General features: G+C 42.7%; 2 protein-coding genes across 5 annotated transcripts in view; both read right to left on the minus strand.

Annotated features, from left to right (window-relative positions):
* Positions 1–3,195: 3,195 nt before the first annotated feature.
* The window catches only part of AP1M1 (adaptor related protein complex 1 subunit mu 1), a 235,849-nt gene continuing 222,676 nt past the window's right edge, over positions 3,196–16,368 (minus strand). Inside the window, exons 2-13 of the mRNA XM_035567810.2 lie at positions 12,992–13,068; positions 12,198–12,354; positions 11,751–11,818; positions 11,039–11,169; positions 9,779–9,926; positions 9,229–9,355; positions 8,720–8,862; positions 7,777–7,848; positions 7,354–7,512; positions 6,417–6,542; positions 5,885–5,960; positions 3,196–5,312 (exon numbers count right to left, since the gene is read on the minus strand). Coding sequence (XP_035423703.1) covers positions 5,290–5,312; positions 5,885–5,960; positions 6,417–6,542; positions 7,354–7,512; positions 7,777–7,848; positions 8,720–8,862; positions 9,229–9,355; positions 9,779–9,926; positions 11,039–11,169; positions 11,751–11,818; positions 12,198–12,354; positions 12,992–13,033 — 1,272 coding nt within the window. The 5' untranslated portion in view covers positions 13,034–13,068 and the 3' untranslated portion in view covers positions 3,196–5,289. The remainder of the gene's footprint in view (positions 5,313–5,884; positions 5,961–6,416; positions 6,543–7,353; positions 7,513–7,776; positions 7,849–8,719; positions 8,863–9,228; positions 9,356–9,778; positions 9,927–11,038; positions 11,170–11,750; positions 11,819–12,197; positions 12,355–12,991; positions 13,069–16,368) is intronic.
* Positions 13,584–16,368, minus strand: part of FAM32A (family with sequence similarity 32 member A) — a 225,461-nt gene continuing 222,676 nt past the window's right edge. The window contains exons 2-5 of one of the 4 annotated variants that reach the window (XM_050715660.1): positions 14,782–14,867; positions 14,463–14,601; positions 14,293–14,346; positions 13,584–14,117 (exon numbers count right to left, since the gene is read on the minus strand). In XM_050715660.1, the coding sequence (XP_050571617.1) occupies positions 14,049–14,117; positions 14,293–14,346; positions 14,463–14,601; positions 14,782–14,858 (339 nt within the window). In that variant the 5' untranslated portion in view covers positions 14,859–14,867 and the 3' untranslated portion in view covers positions 13,584–14,048. Of the gene's footprint in view, positions 14,118–14,292; positions 14,347–14,462; positions 14,602–14,781; positions 14,891–16,368 lie in introns of all 4 variants that reach the window. The other 3 variants (XM_050715658.1, XM_050715659.1, XM_035567813.2) reach the window with 3 other exon arrangements.

Raw genomic sequence — 16,368 nt, forward strand, 5'->3', positions numbered from 1 at the left:
TTCACGTTGCTGACCAGTTGATTCAGGCCTGGTTCTGCTTATTTGCCCATCAGCCTGCAAACGAACTTGGAGGCTCCCGCCATCCACGTTCTCATCTGTAGTATTTTGAGAACAATAAGCCAGTAATTCCACTGACAGGACAATGCAGTTGCATCAGTGCAACGCTGCCAACTGCCAAGGAAGTCAACGAGACCAGAACAAGCGTAAAGAAATGCTGGCAGCTTGAAGGGGGAAGAGTGTGTGACAGAAGAGGAAGGAGAGGAAGGTCGTAAGGCTAAGCCGGGCATCATTTCTGATATTAAGCACTAAATTATCCACGTCTTCTAGTTCAACCAGTCCGCCAACAACCCCAGGGTGGTAGAAGAGGTGAAGTGGGAAAAGTGGCTATAATCTTCCTGTGCAACACCATCGCCTTTGCAATGCTTTTGAAGATTTCAATTTCAGATAACTTTTTGCACCAAGTTCCTGGGAACATAGCCCAGAACATGTCCTAATAAAAAACAAGAATCCTTCATTTTTAGGAGAACAAATACAAAACCGAGTTTAGCTACAAGTCCTATCTTTAAAAACACATGACGTTGTTCTGTTTAGGAACTGGTGTGCAAGGAACACAGGAGAACGCGCTGCTGCCCAGAGGAACGGTTGTGTTGCAAAGCTTTACGACGGGAAGAGCCCACACCCAGAGCTGGCCATGAGCCGTGCACAGACCCTGTGCAGCCAAAGCCAAAGAGATCAAAGAGTTACAGCCCAGCTCGCCAGCCCCAGGAAGGCAGGAAATACATCAGTACCCAAAGTCTTTAACTAATGCACTAACATAGCGAAATAACTACAGAAGGGAACCTCCTGGATCTGACTACAAGAGACGTGACTAATGTAGACCCTGTGCTATCACAAATGCTGAGTCGACAACATGCCCCAGCTACAGGAGAAACAAGTTTTATCTGTGTGCAGTGAGAGCATCACTCGCGTAACAGTCTGGATTACACAAAATTCGTTGGAAAAGGTTTACAATCATTTATGATTTCAGTACAACTCCTCCTGTAGCATAAACAACATTGCCGTGTAATTAATTACCATAACAATTATGGTAATTCATGTTGTCCCTTAATGTTGCGCTCTCACGCTAGCTTCTGCAAGGCCGTCAACCCTCGCAGTGCCAGGGCTGCTGCAATTACAAACAGCAGTGGGTGTCAACCACAAAGGGGAAAAAAAAACACTGAAAGAATTGCAACATGCTGCATTTGGCACACAATAAAGACAGAGGTGCCAAGGTTTAGCCCATTTCTTGTCAAAGAATATGAAGTCAGAAATAAACAGGTGCAATCTCTTAGGCGAAGACAAATCCACTATGGATAAAGCCTCATTGTCTCTCTTTATGCGTAAGAATGTTTTATTGACAGAGCCAGCTCAGATATGTGCAGTCAGGAAGCACATATAAGCAGTCCAACAGTACACAGTCATTAAGGGATGGCAATAAGGAAGGAAGAGTATCAACACACAAGAGAAAAACAGTGAAAGACCCACCCGACCTGGAATACTGATGGGGAATGAAGCTTTTCCAATGCATCTGTATTATTTGTTTGGGACATAGGTTCAGTTTCTCTCATTATGACAAAAAACTGGGGTAATCAAGTGAAAAAAGGTACTCCTCTTACGTTGAGGAGCTTTCAGAGCACCTGCTGAGTCTGGGTTCTGTGAGCAGTCTGGAGGCGCAGCCTCACACCACCGTACTGTCCTGCTCAACTAGCTGGGGTTGTGCAGCAGCAACGCCTTGAAGTCCCATAACACTGCCATACAACTCCAAGTAGTTACTTCCGTAGCACTGCAGTGGCTCATCCCTTCCCTTTGTGCTGATGCCCTCTACTAGGTGTAGCAGAATTACTATTGTCAGGCACATGAGAACAACAGAAAGAAATAAGAATGTTAAGAGAAAACTGTCAAATGCAATTGAAGTTACTGAACTTCCAAAAAGAAAAAAAAAGAACCACCATACTGAATAGGCCTAAGAAATTTTAGTATTCTTTTTTTTATAGTGAACCAAGAGGCAATAAAATAGCTGTACCTTCCAAACCAAAACATACATGAGTACATACTGTTCAGTGTGTGTCTGTTTTTGACAGTTAATGGGAAATTATGTCCTAAGAACATGAATCGTGCTCAGAACGCCATCTACTGGCAAAACTGGCCATGGAGGGGTAGGGGGAAAAGAAAAAAACCACCAAACCATAGCTGGTTGTTGCAATCTTCCATTCTGAGAAAGCCAAGACATCAGATACACACACGTGCCACTACAGGAAGTAAACTACCTATTTAATCCAGTGGAGCAGTGTCGCTGACACACCTTGATGCACAGCTAAATATTTATTAACTAATGGTTAGATGAGATTGCAGTTTTGCATACCTTAGGGATGGAGGGCAACGTTTTCTGCTCTTGAAATATTCTGAGCAAGCCTGTGTTAAGCATAGAGCAGGGAAAACAATTAAGCTCACTGAGGGGAAAAAAATACCCTGCTTCACTGTGTATTAGAAAACCAAGACTGTGGAGAATATTTGAACATTGCTGGCTTGGTATTAGAACAGGCGTGTTTTCAGAGCCACTTAAGAAATTGAGCCTTTCGATGTTTCAAATTCCATGTAACAGAGACAGCTATGAAACCACACTGAGCTGAAAATACAGACCAGATACCTTACTGCTTATTTGAATTATGCAAATTTTCTTCACAAAGTATTTTATATCGGGCAGTTATGTGTAACACTGGCAGACCATTAAATTTACATTTTCCCCACATTAGGCAGAGTGCAGAAGCCACCAAGATTAAAAAAAAAATTAGCAGTTGCTCTAAGAACAAAACTTACAAACTAAAGATACTCCTTGAACAAAACCTAGTGCTAGAATAATACCACATCTCTATTTCTGTCTTTATGCCTGCGTAAGTATGCTGGGACCCTACATCTCAATGAGTGAATTAGGAGCTTTTTTTTTTTTTTTTTATGGTGTACAAATTTTGCACAGAACACCACCACAAAGATTTTTTCCACTTTTTAGTAAACAAATCAGGAACAAACATACTTTCAGCTTTTGTGAAGCTCAGTTCCACTTACTCTGGTCTCATATTAGAATAATTGAAGGTACACTAGGATTAGAAGCTACATCCTGCTGTAGATCAAAGGTAAAAAAGACTGCGATGCAATTGATTCAAAGAGGAATTTTTGCTCTTTATTACTTGTGGACAAGTAGGACTGATGCCCCATCATCAAAGCAGACTCAAGTTGCTACAAAATACAAGAAAAACATGGTTCTGGTCTGTAAGACATAACCTTCAACATGAAAACAAATGAAGCTTTTAAGAGTCACATTTCACAGGCAAATAATTAACAATTTGAAGAATAGTCACCAGGTAAAGTGATTGGTCAACCAGTTATGGTTTTAATATAAAATGTTTAGTCCAGTCATAAGCTCAGTTGTTCAAACAAAAGTGAGTAGTGGAACCAGTATCTTGAACAAGATCATTTAATTTGTTTTGATGTCAAGTTTGATGGGTGACAAATACAGTAATCTTACTCCAGAAAATACATGTCCGCACCTATCTTTGCCTAACCGGCTACCTGTCTTGTTACTGCCTAGATACCTTCAGATGTCAGGCTCTTCTGAGACTGCTCTTTCTATGAGATTACAGCAGCTGCATCTCAGGGGAATTTAGTTGTTTTTCTTAAACTAATAATATAAACTGTATACAGAGATATATAACCTACAAGGATTTAGCGGGGACTATGACTGAAATACTTTTCAATCTTGTGGGAGAGTCATGAACTGTCAAGAAAGTAGTGTGGAGAACCTTGCACACAGTGTATACATCACATTCGTGCACATCTGTTTAACTTTTGATGGTTTAAATTTAGCATCTGTCTGGAGTACTAAATTCTAACCAAACCATTATAAAAATTGTTTAAAGAAAATACTGATAGCTGTCAATTTTTTTCTGAAATCAAAATAACTATGTACACCCATGCCAACCTTAGCTTCTCAGAAAAATGAAACAGCATGTAAAAAAAAATAATACCTTTAAGTATAACATTCTCATCTGTTGTCCATTCTGCCAGGAAGTTATAAGTTACTTACAAATGGAGACTGAGAAAGAAAGCATCCCCTTTAGAGCAAATAAAGTTAAGCAATTCTAGCAAGCTCTAGCAAAAAGGGAAGTATTTGCCCTAAATAAACAAAAAGGCAAGCCTGAAGAATGGTAGCAGTATTTTCATCAGCCTCTCTGTAAACAATCATCAGGAATAGGCTGGAGTATATCATTGTCTGGGGGAGGTGAAAGTGAATACTAGCTACAAAATTATTAAAAAAAAAATCTTCCTACAAGATTTCATCACCTGCAAAATTGCTTTAATCTTCTTTTCCCTTTTTTTTTTTTTTAAAAAAAGGTCTCACACTTTACAGTTTTGAATTTGATTTATGAATAAAGAAAAAGCAAATACTAGCTAATTGGCATAGGGTTTTCATACCCAAGGAGTATCACAGGGTTGAAACTCTCCAGTGTGCGTCCCAACTAACATCAAATAGTAATCATGCTTCCACAGAGATGTTCCCGTAGACATTTTCCACAATCTCTTGTTCTCAGTTAACACACCTACTTATTTGTATACAAACCCACAACTTGAAGTTGTTCTGTCAGACGAATTGATTTGAAACCATGCAAAACGAGCAAATAGTATTTTTGGACTCCTGATAGTTTTAACTCGTATTTCGTAAAATTTTATAAGTTAACAGAGCTCTGAATGAGTTAAGGCACCCATATGCCCAGAAAAAAGAATAAATACCTCGGGCTAACACAACTAACTGTTCAGCAGTCATGTATGTTCAGCAGTCATGTAATTGCACAATTGTCTACCTAATCTGCAGGATAACACTACCAATGACTTTAAAGATCCTAAAATATGAATACTAGAAATTCTGTGAATATAATGGACAAGGCATTGACAAGACATTCTCAAGGTTCATTCTGTATTCCTGGCTCTTCACGGTAATGGCTACTCCTAATGTAATTAGCATTTAGCAGCAAGATCAGCATGTTCTAAGAATGAAATAAATATTCACACAATCAATACTAATGGTTCAAATGCTCAAACACATTACTGAAAACAGTAAATTTTCAATCCTGCCCAATCCAAGTTTGCAGAAACAAGACCCTTGGCAAGAACATTCACAGCTCTCAGTACCACAGAAGCTTCTGCGAACAAATTCTAGGCCTGAAGTTTTGTCATCTGTGGTGCTTGGAAGGTGTTTTACTGTGTTCGAAGCTGGTAGTCTGTAAAGGGAAGAAAAAACAAAATCAGACTTAGTACATTGCCCTTCACTAAAGGCAGTACAGCAGATCAGTAAATTGGGATGAAGAGATACAGAAAATCAGAAAAAGACAGATCTTCGTGTAAAGTAAGCACAAAAATGGACTTTAAAACAATTAAGGTGATTACAAGCTTCCAAGCCAGAAAAAGTCAACAAAAACAAAGAAGTGGAAGTGTTTTTTTTGTTTAACAGATCTAGTAGCTTTTAGTATACAGTATTTATTCATCCCAAAGCTGGCAAAATGATATGTATGAGACATTTCCTAACTTACATTCCCCCAAAATTCAAGTATTTGGTAATTAAGCTCGGATTCAGTGAACAGCACTGCTGCGCTATCCTATTGAGTTTTTCATTTAGGCAGCAATAAAAAGGTGACTAGAAAAAGCAGCAAACATGAACGTAATGCATTATACTGTACAGTTTAACATCAAAGAATATGAGCAAACTGTTTTTGTATTTCAATTTGTAGGTATATCCTGGAGAAACAAAATACGCAGGACGGAGATGTCTACAGTCCATTGCTTTCCAATTTACCTCCATTCTGGGTAATGTAACGAACCCATGGGAGAGCCTGATAGCCGCTCTTCTCAATTATCTTTAAGTAGCGAACCTGGAAAGAAGGATGTGCTACGTTAGTCTTCCATGTTGGCCAAGCAGTGTTTAGAAAAAAAATAAATTGACCATCACTACTACCCCAAAGGTGTGTTTTATGGATGACAGAAACGGTCTAGAAAAGCAAAACTTTCAGATGTAAATATAAACTCCTGACACTTGCGTTAACGGCATGCTTTCCATTTGAAATAATGCAGCCGGTTCTCTGATTATTCTCATTAAGAGGTTCCCCTAAAGTAGGGGAAATCCAGACTTGTCATACTAATAAACAAGGAGTCGTGGTACTTTAATGTGAGGTGCAAGGAGCTGTATGCACAGCAAATGAAACACAGAACAAAGGAGGTAAGTCAGGAGCCCTAAGGACAAGGCAGACAACGCTACAAGGCTGAACAACAATTTTTGTGTTAAAAGCCCAGCACAAGCTTTACCAGTATTTCTATCTTCATCTACTAACCTGGATTCCCGAAGTGGTGAAATATGGAATCTCAAATTTGACACTAATGGGAGGTTTTCCTTCCTTATCTTCAGCTTCAACACTTGGAAGTCCAAAGTGAGCTCTCATCAGATATTCTTTTCCACCCTTACCAAAAAAGAAGACGTGTTTTTTTTTCTTGAAACAAACAGAAGAGCTTCCAAGAGTACAAGTTGTTTTCTGTACGCAGTTATCAAATTGTTGAATTCCACTAACCATTTCAGATCCTCTCTAGAGCTTAGAAGTAAGCACTTGTTTTTAAATGCAGATCAATTTAACACCAGCCTGAGGCACAATTCATTTTCTTCCAGTTTCACTCTCAAAGAAAACGTTAAGTTTTCTTTCTGACTATTCTGATTAAATGGTGAGATAGCTGTAATGCTCATGGCACCACCCAAGAAGCACAGTCCGACAAACTAAAACAGCTGCTGCTACATCTAGGCCAAGGGATTACACCATCCGCAGGTATTGCCCAGAAACCTACTCTCTAAATAGTTCTGAAAATTTACCCCAGCTAAAAAGATTTGTTTAATCTCATAAAAGAAAAATTTCTTTACAGTGAAGGTGGTCGAACACTAGAACAGGCTTCCTGCAGAGGTGGTTGATGCTCAACACCTGTCAATGTTTGAGGCATTTGGATAATGCCCTCATTGACACACTTCAACTTTTGGTTAGCCCTGAACAGACCAGGAATTGGGACTAGGTATCTTCAAAGGTCCCTTCCAACTGAACTATTCTATTTTATTCTATTTTATTCTGTGTTTTCGCAAGCTCCAATCTTTCACATGAGGAAGAAGAGGCCAGTACTACTTGTCCAATACTGCTAAAATTTGCTTTAGGCTGAGTCTGAACACTCGTAAAATGTTACCTTTAAGTAATTATTGTACTATTGGGTGATAAGACTAAAAATAATACTTACTGGAAAAGATTTAATGGACCAGACAATTTCACTGTTCTCTGGAACCCATTTGACACTTCCAACAGTGGTTTTAAACTTTGGCGAGTCTGCATCATTTGGTACTGGAATGTGAATTTCTACATTGTTGGCAGTTGATCTACGCTTAAATTGACTTTTCGCCTAAAGAAGGAAAGGTAGAAAAGCCAGTCTCTAAATATTTCCATTGTGTGAGCAAGTTCAGAGAGCTTTGAGACACACAATTCCCCTCCACCCCAATCTACTGAGAAAGCACTGCAACAGAGAACAAATGAACTTCTCAAAAAAGATGCAAGTCCCACAGAAATGTTAGATGTTTGTACAAAAATACATGCACTGCTGGCCAAGCACTGAAAACAAATGAGAGAGAAGACTAAAAGTAGCCATAATTATTTTAGAACTTCTGACCTTGATCATGTACTCGATGCGGCTGTGGGAATGTTTTTCAATCACGGACTCAATCCAGATAAGCGGTTTTACCTGATCAGAAAAACATTCAACAGCTGTAGGTTTTACTTCGACATGGTCACAAAAATATCATTTCCACATAAAATTACACTCAATACCTGAATCCCACAGAAAAACGAAGATTGTGGGGTTTGAAGCAACAGGTGTTTTTTGGGAAGTAATTATACAAATAAGCAAGAATTGACATAAAACCAAACTTGCAAAAATGACAGGCTTAAGGAAAAAAAAAAAAGGCATTCTCTGATTAGTTCCGAACATCTTCAGTTATCAAATATTTTGGAATGTATGTGGGTGTTTTTTCCTGTAGCTCTTTTTTTTTTTTTTTTTTAAGACATTAAACAATGACAATCCCTAAAAACAACTCTAATTCAGAACTATCATCCCTTAAAAGGAAGGAAAAAAGCCAACTAAATTCATGTGAAAACTTAAGGACTTTTCATTTATTGTCTCCCGTCATCGTTGCAAATTATAGACCTCCTCTATACTGAGCTTTTCCTTTTCCCAAAGGAAAGCTATCTTTATCATTGTGGCTAACATACTCTATACTGATGTTGTCAAGCACAAAGAATTGCCACACTATCATTTCATCACATGGTTAGCTTAAAAAAAAAAAAAAAAAAAAGAATCACCCAAACGGTGTTTTGGGAGCAGTTTCAACAGTAGTTGAAAAGATAGAGACTTGCTGCCAAGTTATTTCTAAACTCATTCTTACTTCCTCCAAAAAGAGCAAGCACGAAGTTTTGCTATTAATGTTTGACTTCACAATGCTGCCCATACTTAAAAGAAAAAAAATTAAGGGAAAGCCATTAGCAACTTCACCTACAGTCTAAATTATTCTCATCTAAAAAATTGCTCTAGTCCAGACCCAAACACCCAGGCTTACGTGGGTATTAAGACGATATGACATGAGTTCAAACTCTCCATCAGGCGGAATGAAAGAAATCGTCCTGTCGTTTTCAAAGCGAGAGAGACGAACACACTGGTGAAACTTCACATCTTCCAGTTCTACGGATTTACTTTTGCCACCTATCAGAAAACACACCCCAAAATTTCAAGTTGCTGCTCATGTTATATCTGAAGCCTCATCACAGCCAGTTACACAGCAAAGCAGTTGCCTGCTGCTGTCTCCCCGACCTTGGTTTAGCCTGCTGTAGTTTTTTAGGACTATGGAACTCCCAACGAAAAGAGAAAAGGAAGCCCAGATGGTTACCATCTTCAGTGGTATTCCATCTTTTCCTGGTACTAGCATGCAAAACCTAATGTGGTTTTCTGATAAAAAAAATATTTCCATCACCTTAGAACAAATCCTTTCACCTCAACTTCAAGCATCCCAAAACCTAAGGTTTCAGAGAACAGCCTTAGTGATTACCAAGCCATCACTGAAATACTCACGGCCTGTATTATCAAAGAGAACTTTGTCATTTAAACCAAGGCGGAGCTCTGGCATTCCTGAGAGAAAGACTCGCATTTTGATGGATCCAACTATCTCACTCCGCAACACATTTCCATTGGCACTGACCTGAACAGCAAAGAAAAAAAAAAACGTATGATTGCCCTGACATTACATTGAACAATACTCCCACCCCATCCTCACGCCCCACATTTTCTTTTACGTCCTTCTCCTGAGAAATCAATCCAGTTGCGTATAATTCATGAGGGACAAGATGGGGAAAGACTGAAGGAGGAGGAAAGGACATGGCAGAAATTAACTTTGGAATTGTCGGGCATAGAGCACGTATCCAAGTAAAGCATTATTGGTCTATTCAATGTCCTTAGATATACTCAGTCTTCATGACAGACAAATTGTTTTGAGCATCACAGTGCACCAACCACAGTTAGGCTGATTTTTTTTTATCATAACCTTGTAGGTTTTTCAGACAATAAGCTCTTTTCAAGACTTCCTATTAAGTTTTCATTAAAAGTTCAAGTAGAAGGTACTCACCAAAAGGTTAACAGACTCTATAACATCTAGGAACACTTCATTCTTCCTATATTTTATCCCTTCTGACCTCCACGAAACAGCATTTGTAACAGTGGCGGGTGGACGTGGAGCTCCAGTTTCAAGTTTGTGACCTTCCTGAGTGATGTACCTTTACAACCACATAATGGGGGTGAAAACAAATTATATTTTGCGATGTTTGAAGCACCTTCGCTGTCAGACTCACATGAGCAATAAACAGAAGTTCATAGAATATCCCGAGTTGGAAGGGACCCACAAGGATCATCGAGCCCAACTCCTGGCTCCACACAGGTCTACCCAAAAATTCAGACCTATGACTGAGAACATAGCCCAAATGCTTCTTAAACTGACAGGCTTGGTGCCATGACTACGTCCCTGGGGAGCCTGTTCCAGTGCGCGACAACCCTCTCAGTGAAGAGCCTCTTCCTGATACCCAGCCTGAACCTCCCCTGTCACAGCTTGACCCCATTCCCCCGGGTCTTATCACTGGTCACTACAGAGAATAAATCGGTGCCTGCCCCTCCACTCCCCCTTCGTGAGGAAGCTGCAGGCCGTGATGAGGTCTCCCCTCAGCCTCCTCTTTTCCAGGCTGAACGGGCCAAGTGACCTCATCCACTCCTTGTAAATCTTCCCCTCCAGGCCCTTCACCATCTCGTTGCCCTTCTCTGGACACTCTCCAACAGGTTCACGTCCTTTTTGTGCCGTGGTGCCCAGAACTGCACCCAGTGCTCGAGGTGAGGCCGCACCAGCGCAGAGCAGAGCGGGACAATCACTTCCCGTGACCAACTAGCAATGCCGTGCTCGATGCACCCCAGGATAGGGTTGCCCCTCCTGGCTGCCAGGGCACACTGCTTGCTCATATTCAGCCTCCAATCTGTCCACACCTCTCTGCAAGGCCTTTCCACCCTCAACAGTCAACAGCTCCTCTCAGTTTAGTATCATCAGCAAATTTACTCTAAACACTTTCCAGTCCTACATCCAAATTCTTTATGAAAACGTTGAAGAGAAACGGCCCTAAAACGGAGCCCTGGGGGACCCCACTGGTGACGGTCACCAGCCTGATGTAGCCCCATTTACCATAACCCTTTAAGCCCTACCCCTTGGATACTACACGGTTACATTTTACCAGGTATTAAATATTCTGATAACTGGAGTAAGCCGGAACATTTGTTTGCATACAGAAGAATACTTAAAACTTTCCCGAGGGCTTTGCTACTGTAAGCAACGCAAACATATACTTACTCTTGTAAAATTTTACTATCAGTGGTTTGCGGGTAACCAAAATCCATAAGCTCATCTAACAACTCATAAATAATAACAAAATTATCCCTAATGCTCTCTTCTTCCAACTCCTTGAAATATTCAGAAAAAACCTGAGAGAACAACGACAAAAAGAGGGAGGGGAAAATGGAGAACATTAGCCGAGGAACTACAGCACATGAATGTATTCTTACAACTAAAATAGTTTTCAAAATAGCCCCAAATCAAAGCCCGGAATTCACAAACACCGTTCTGTTTAGAAGATTAGCCTCAGGAAAACCCACCTCAATTAAACGAGAGCTACAGAATCCTAGAAGCAACTTAATTCTTATAAAAAAAAAAATTATTCTGGGGAAGATATGCTTCATGCCAGGCACAGGTGAACCAAACAGAATCTATACATGACATGTCACCACTCCTGCATCAAGCTCAGTTTTATTCTGTGTTCGCAGGTCTTGTGCAACTACTTACAGCAACGTGTCACATCCTTCGCCTACTCAGCTAGGGAATATCAATTCCACTACTAGTGTTGGGAAGACATTTCTACAAAATAACCAAATATAAAATCAAAATACCCAAAGAATTCTTTAAACAAAAAAAAAAAAGGGAAATCCCTATATGCTTTGTTTAGATCAGCTTTAGGCTGCACTGAAAAAAAAAAAGATGGAGGTTACTTTTGAGATTTTCTACTCACCTGAACTACTTTATATAAAAAAGAAAACACCAGTGATACACAAGCATTCTTCTTAGAAGTCGCAACAACTGATAAAGGACGTTCAGGAACATACATTCAAAATTACTATTTAAAAAAGTTTAATGAGTGCGTTTTTAAAAGCCTCTAGACAATTGCGGTTGGCCAAAACACTAAGAGTTAATTAGCAGTGCATCTGGCCTACTGAGAGGTAAAGATAAACCTTCAGAAAATAATTTGTTAAAGTAAAATTAACATAAACACTTCTCTGTGCACTGTGCCGCTGGTGCACGTTACAGTACGTCATGCATAAGGCCACTTAATTTAGTATCAGCCTCCTTATGCCCCCCCACCCATTCTCCAGCTTTGCATTTGGACACAAACAATGAAAGTAAAACAGCAGCACTTGGCATATCAGTAAATGCAAGCTATTCGCAATAGAAAGGATACGATATAGGTTGTTATGTTTAATCCACATAAAACGAACTCCTCCGTGGGCTAGGATAGGAGAAAGCGTCCCCTCTTCTTCCTTTTCCATAAGGATTGGCATAAAATGCTCCACCTCTGACATGTCCACATCCCCACGGTAATTTCGACAGATGAGAACCTACAAAAAAATATCAAACTCCTTACACTTTGTCTTTCAAGACTCAATGTTACCATGCAAGACCAACACATGAGATATTTAAAATGCTTCTAAGTAACATAAAAACCAAACCAAAACAAACAAAAAAAACCACCAAGCATCAGCACACTCTCTGCACGCTACAAATGCAAACCGCAACAGCAAAATAGTTTGCTGGCTAGAATGCAAATCCTAATCTTTCATCCCGAAGTTGCACAGTGCTATTTTCTAGAGTTACTCCTCACCTATGGCTGCACACACGCTAACAACAACTTTTAAGACGGGAAAACACCAACTCTTCTGGGACAAACCGCCGCCAATTACAGCGGAGATTAATTACCCGAGGCGGGATGCCCAAGAGCCCTGCTGCTCCCAGCAGCTGTAACTGCGAAGGGCAGACACAGGCCACGGCTCCCCTGTCCCAGCGCGACCCCCCAGCGCCGGATCAAACCGGGGGTGCCAGCAGAGAGGCCCCGGGAAGGGGCAAGCGGCTGCCGCACGCCCCGGAGAGGCCGGGGCAGCCCCACCGCACCGGGCCCAGAGCTTACACGGCCCCTCAGCGGCAGCCCGGGGCCGAGGGGAGACCCCGGGGCGGGGGGCGGCCGCAGCCCGGCCTCACCTTCCCCTTCAGGTCCAGCACGTAGACGGCGCTGGCCGACATCGCGCCGCCGCCCGGGCCGCCGTGCCCCCGGCCACGGCCACAGCCACTTCCGCTTCCGGCATCGACACTTCCGGCGGGGAGCGGCGAAACGAGGCCCGGCGGCGCGGAGGGATCCGCGCACGGCTCCGTCGGAACAGCGGAAGAACACCGCGACGGGGATGTTAAATAGTCCGGCGGGCCCTGGGTTTCGCTCCCACCGTGAAACGGGGCCGCAGCCCGCAGCGGGGGGGCTCGGGCAGGCTGAGGGGGGAGCCCGGGGTTGGATCAGCGATAGAAGAGGAAAAACACTCGGGATGAAGAACGGGAGGGTTTGGAGTGTGTAAATACACATCAGTCACCTCACCCCTCAGAGTAACAACTGTAAACACAGGCAAGCACTTCAAAAACAGCACAAAGAACTCCACAGGAGCACTTAGCATAGCAGTAAATACAAATACAAAGGATATGATTTAGGTTGTTATGTTTAATCCACATAAAATGATCTCCTCCATGTGCACTGCCTCCTCGTCAGTGCACTGCCCCTCATTTCATTGGGAAGTCAGCACCAAAATGAAGGATGAAAGCAGTATTTTAATAAGAAGTTACATCAAAGGTAAAGGTACAAGAAAATCTTAGAACACAGCACACACCCCTCCTCCCCGGTATGTATAGATAGAAATTATACAAGTCCTAGACCTTACATGAAAAGCTGACTCTTCACTTCTAAAAAGGCGAACTGTTAGTATTGAACAAATAAAAAAACATTTTCCAGTTAGCGCAAAGCAATTGACTTTGGCCTTAATCTGACTTTGAGCACTAAAAAAAACAGCTCTCTGCAACTCTATAAACCAGTGTTCACTAGCCAAGAGATTTTGTTGAATATTTGATTTTAAAAAACAATTAAATAAGACAGCACAAGGTCATAAATGTTCAGAAGATATATTAAATACTCAATATCAAGAATACACAGATTTACATGGCAACCCCGTTCAATACAAACAGAACTCCTGATGCAAAGCCTCGAAAAGCAGTCCATTCACTTGGTCCAGCTGACTTTCGGAATGTCGTAATGCTCAGTCAGAGTATCCAGGTGCCTGTTGAAGTCCTAGGGGATGAGAAAACAAAACATTCAACACATGACGCAGACATCACCGCTGTTGAACTACAAGATGTCCTTCCCACAGCTTTTGTGTTTCACAGAAAAAGAGCTCCTCCAGCCAGCGAGCCTGTGTGCTGGTAAATACACGCGAGTATGAATAAATCAGGATAATTCTGCTCACCTCAACTCTCTGCTTGTGGGTTTTAGACGCTTTCTTCAGGATCCTCTCCATTTGCTGGAAGAAGACACAAGAAAGGCCAGTTACTCGCAGTAGCCCCTCAGAGGCTGCATCTGAGGGAGCCTTTGGGGCTTTTAACGCTCCCCGAGCCCAGAGGAAGGGTCTGTCCCTACCCGCTTCTCCTGCATCTTCTCATAGGCCACCTGGGCCGGAGTCCGCTTGTCCAGGCCGCGCTTCTTCTCCTCCTCCTGCTTCTTGCTGCTCACGATCTGCTCCAGGATCTGGGCCTTGTCCTTCGCCTTCTTCTTCTTCCTGAAGATAGCCGGCAGTCAGCGCCCGGCCCCGGGTCCCCAGCGCCCGGCCCCGGGTCCCCAGCCCCTCGCCGGTTCCCCAGCGCCCAGACCCGGTCCCCAGCGCCCGGCCCCGGGTCCCCAGCGCCCGGCCCCGGGTCCCCAGCCCCTCGCCGGTTCCCCCCCGCCGCCGTCCCCTCACCGTTTGCCGGCCCCCAGCCCGGCTCCGCTGCCCTTGAGCCGCAGCGGGCCGCGCTGCACCGCCTCGTAGTCCGCCATGGCCGCTCCACCCGCCCCCTGGCGGCGAGAACGGTCCTGTTTTTTTTGCTTTCCTTTTTTCCCTGTGAGGGAAGAAACCGGCCGCACCGGGCGGGCCCTGAGAGGACGGCCCCGGGAGCCCGGCAGGGCCAAGTGCCCGACCCAAAGCCCTGTCCCCTCCCCACACACCCCGCTCCGCACCGAACAGTCCCAGTATGAGGCGTCTTTTGAAGAGTTTGAAGTCAGAGCAGGGCTACGAAGCTGGTGAAGGGTCTGGGACGCAAGTCCTGTGAGGAGCGGCTGAGGGAGCTGGGGGTGTTTGGTCTGGAGAAGAGGAAGCTCAGGGGAGACCTCATTGCCATCTGCAACTACCTGGAAGGAAGGTGTGAGGAGCTGGGGGTCGGCCTCTTCTCATAGATAACTAGTGATAGGACTAGAGGGAATGGCCTCAAGTTGCGCCAGGGGAGGTTTAGGTTGGAAATTAGGAGAAATTTCTTCTCAGAAAGAGCAGTTGGGTATTGGAACGGGTTGCCCAGGGAGGTGGTGGCATCACTGTCCCTGGGGGTGTTTAAGGAAAGCTTGGACCTGGTGCTTAGGGACGTGGTTTAGTGGGTGACATTGGTGGCAGGGGGACGGTTGGACCAGATGATCGTGGAAGTCTTTTCCAACCTTAATGATTCTCAGATCTTCACTTATTTTAAGCAAGGCTGGCATATCTTCACAGCAGGGAGTAGATTTAGCCACCAAAATTTCAGACACCAGACATACCTCCTGGACAGACAGTATGAAGGACCAAGAAATGAAGATGTTACAGCCTGCCTGAGGGCAATAAATCAGGCAGCCCACCACAGGCCGTAGTAGTGCTGTCAGGTCCTCCCTCTGCCCTTGTGTTTCATGTTTCATATAGCCTTTACCAGCACATTTCTGTTTTTATGTATAACCAGCATATTCACATGTATTTTCAGTGTAAAAAACATATATGTACTTACATGCATTTATGTTACATTAATAGCCACTAACCAGTGATAATGTGTATTAATAGATAATGGGGGAATAAAGAGACTGAGAGGGCTTCATAGATACTACCTCAAGAGCAAACTACCATTAACATTAGTGGACAGTGCACAATGCATATTATAGAGAAAAGTGAGACAAAAAGGACAAGAGGTTACTATCACTGTTACTAATTTTTAGCATTTGGTGTTCATTCTTAAAGAAGGACATTGCTAACACTTTTCAGTTAATTTACCATATGAAGGAATGAAAATGTACAGTCCATGAAGTCTGCTTGCTGCTCCAAAGACACAAACAAGAAGCTATTAGTTGTTTGGCTAAATACTGTAACGTGAGTCTTTATTATGCACACAGGAGACAGGTGAGTAATGCTGGATAAGAGCCTTGAGTAGTCAGACTAGAGATTCGATGAAATGCTCCTATTATGACTCTCTGCAGCCTGTGGAATAGGGAAGCTGGTTACTTGATCCTCTGCTTTACCTGAACCTCATTGTTGTAGCTTTTAATATCTGAATAT

This window comes from Cygnus atratus, chromosome 26 (assembly GCF_013377495.2).
Source record: "Cygnus atratus isolate AKBS03 ecotype Queensland, Australia chromosome 26, CAtr_DNAZoo_HiC_assembly, whole genome shotgun sequence".
Classification (NCBI taxonomy): Eukaryota; Metazoa; Chordata; class Aves; order Anseriformes; family Anatidae; genus Cygnus; species Cygnus atratus.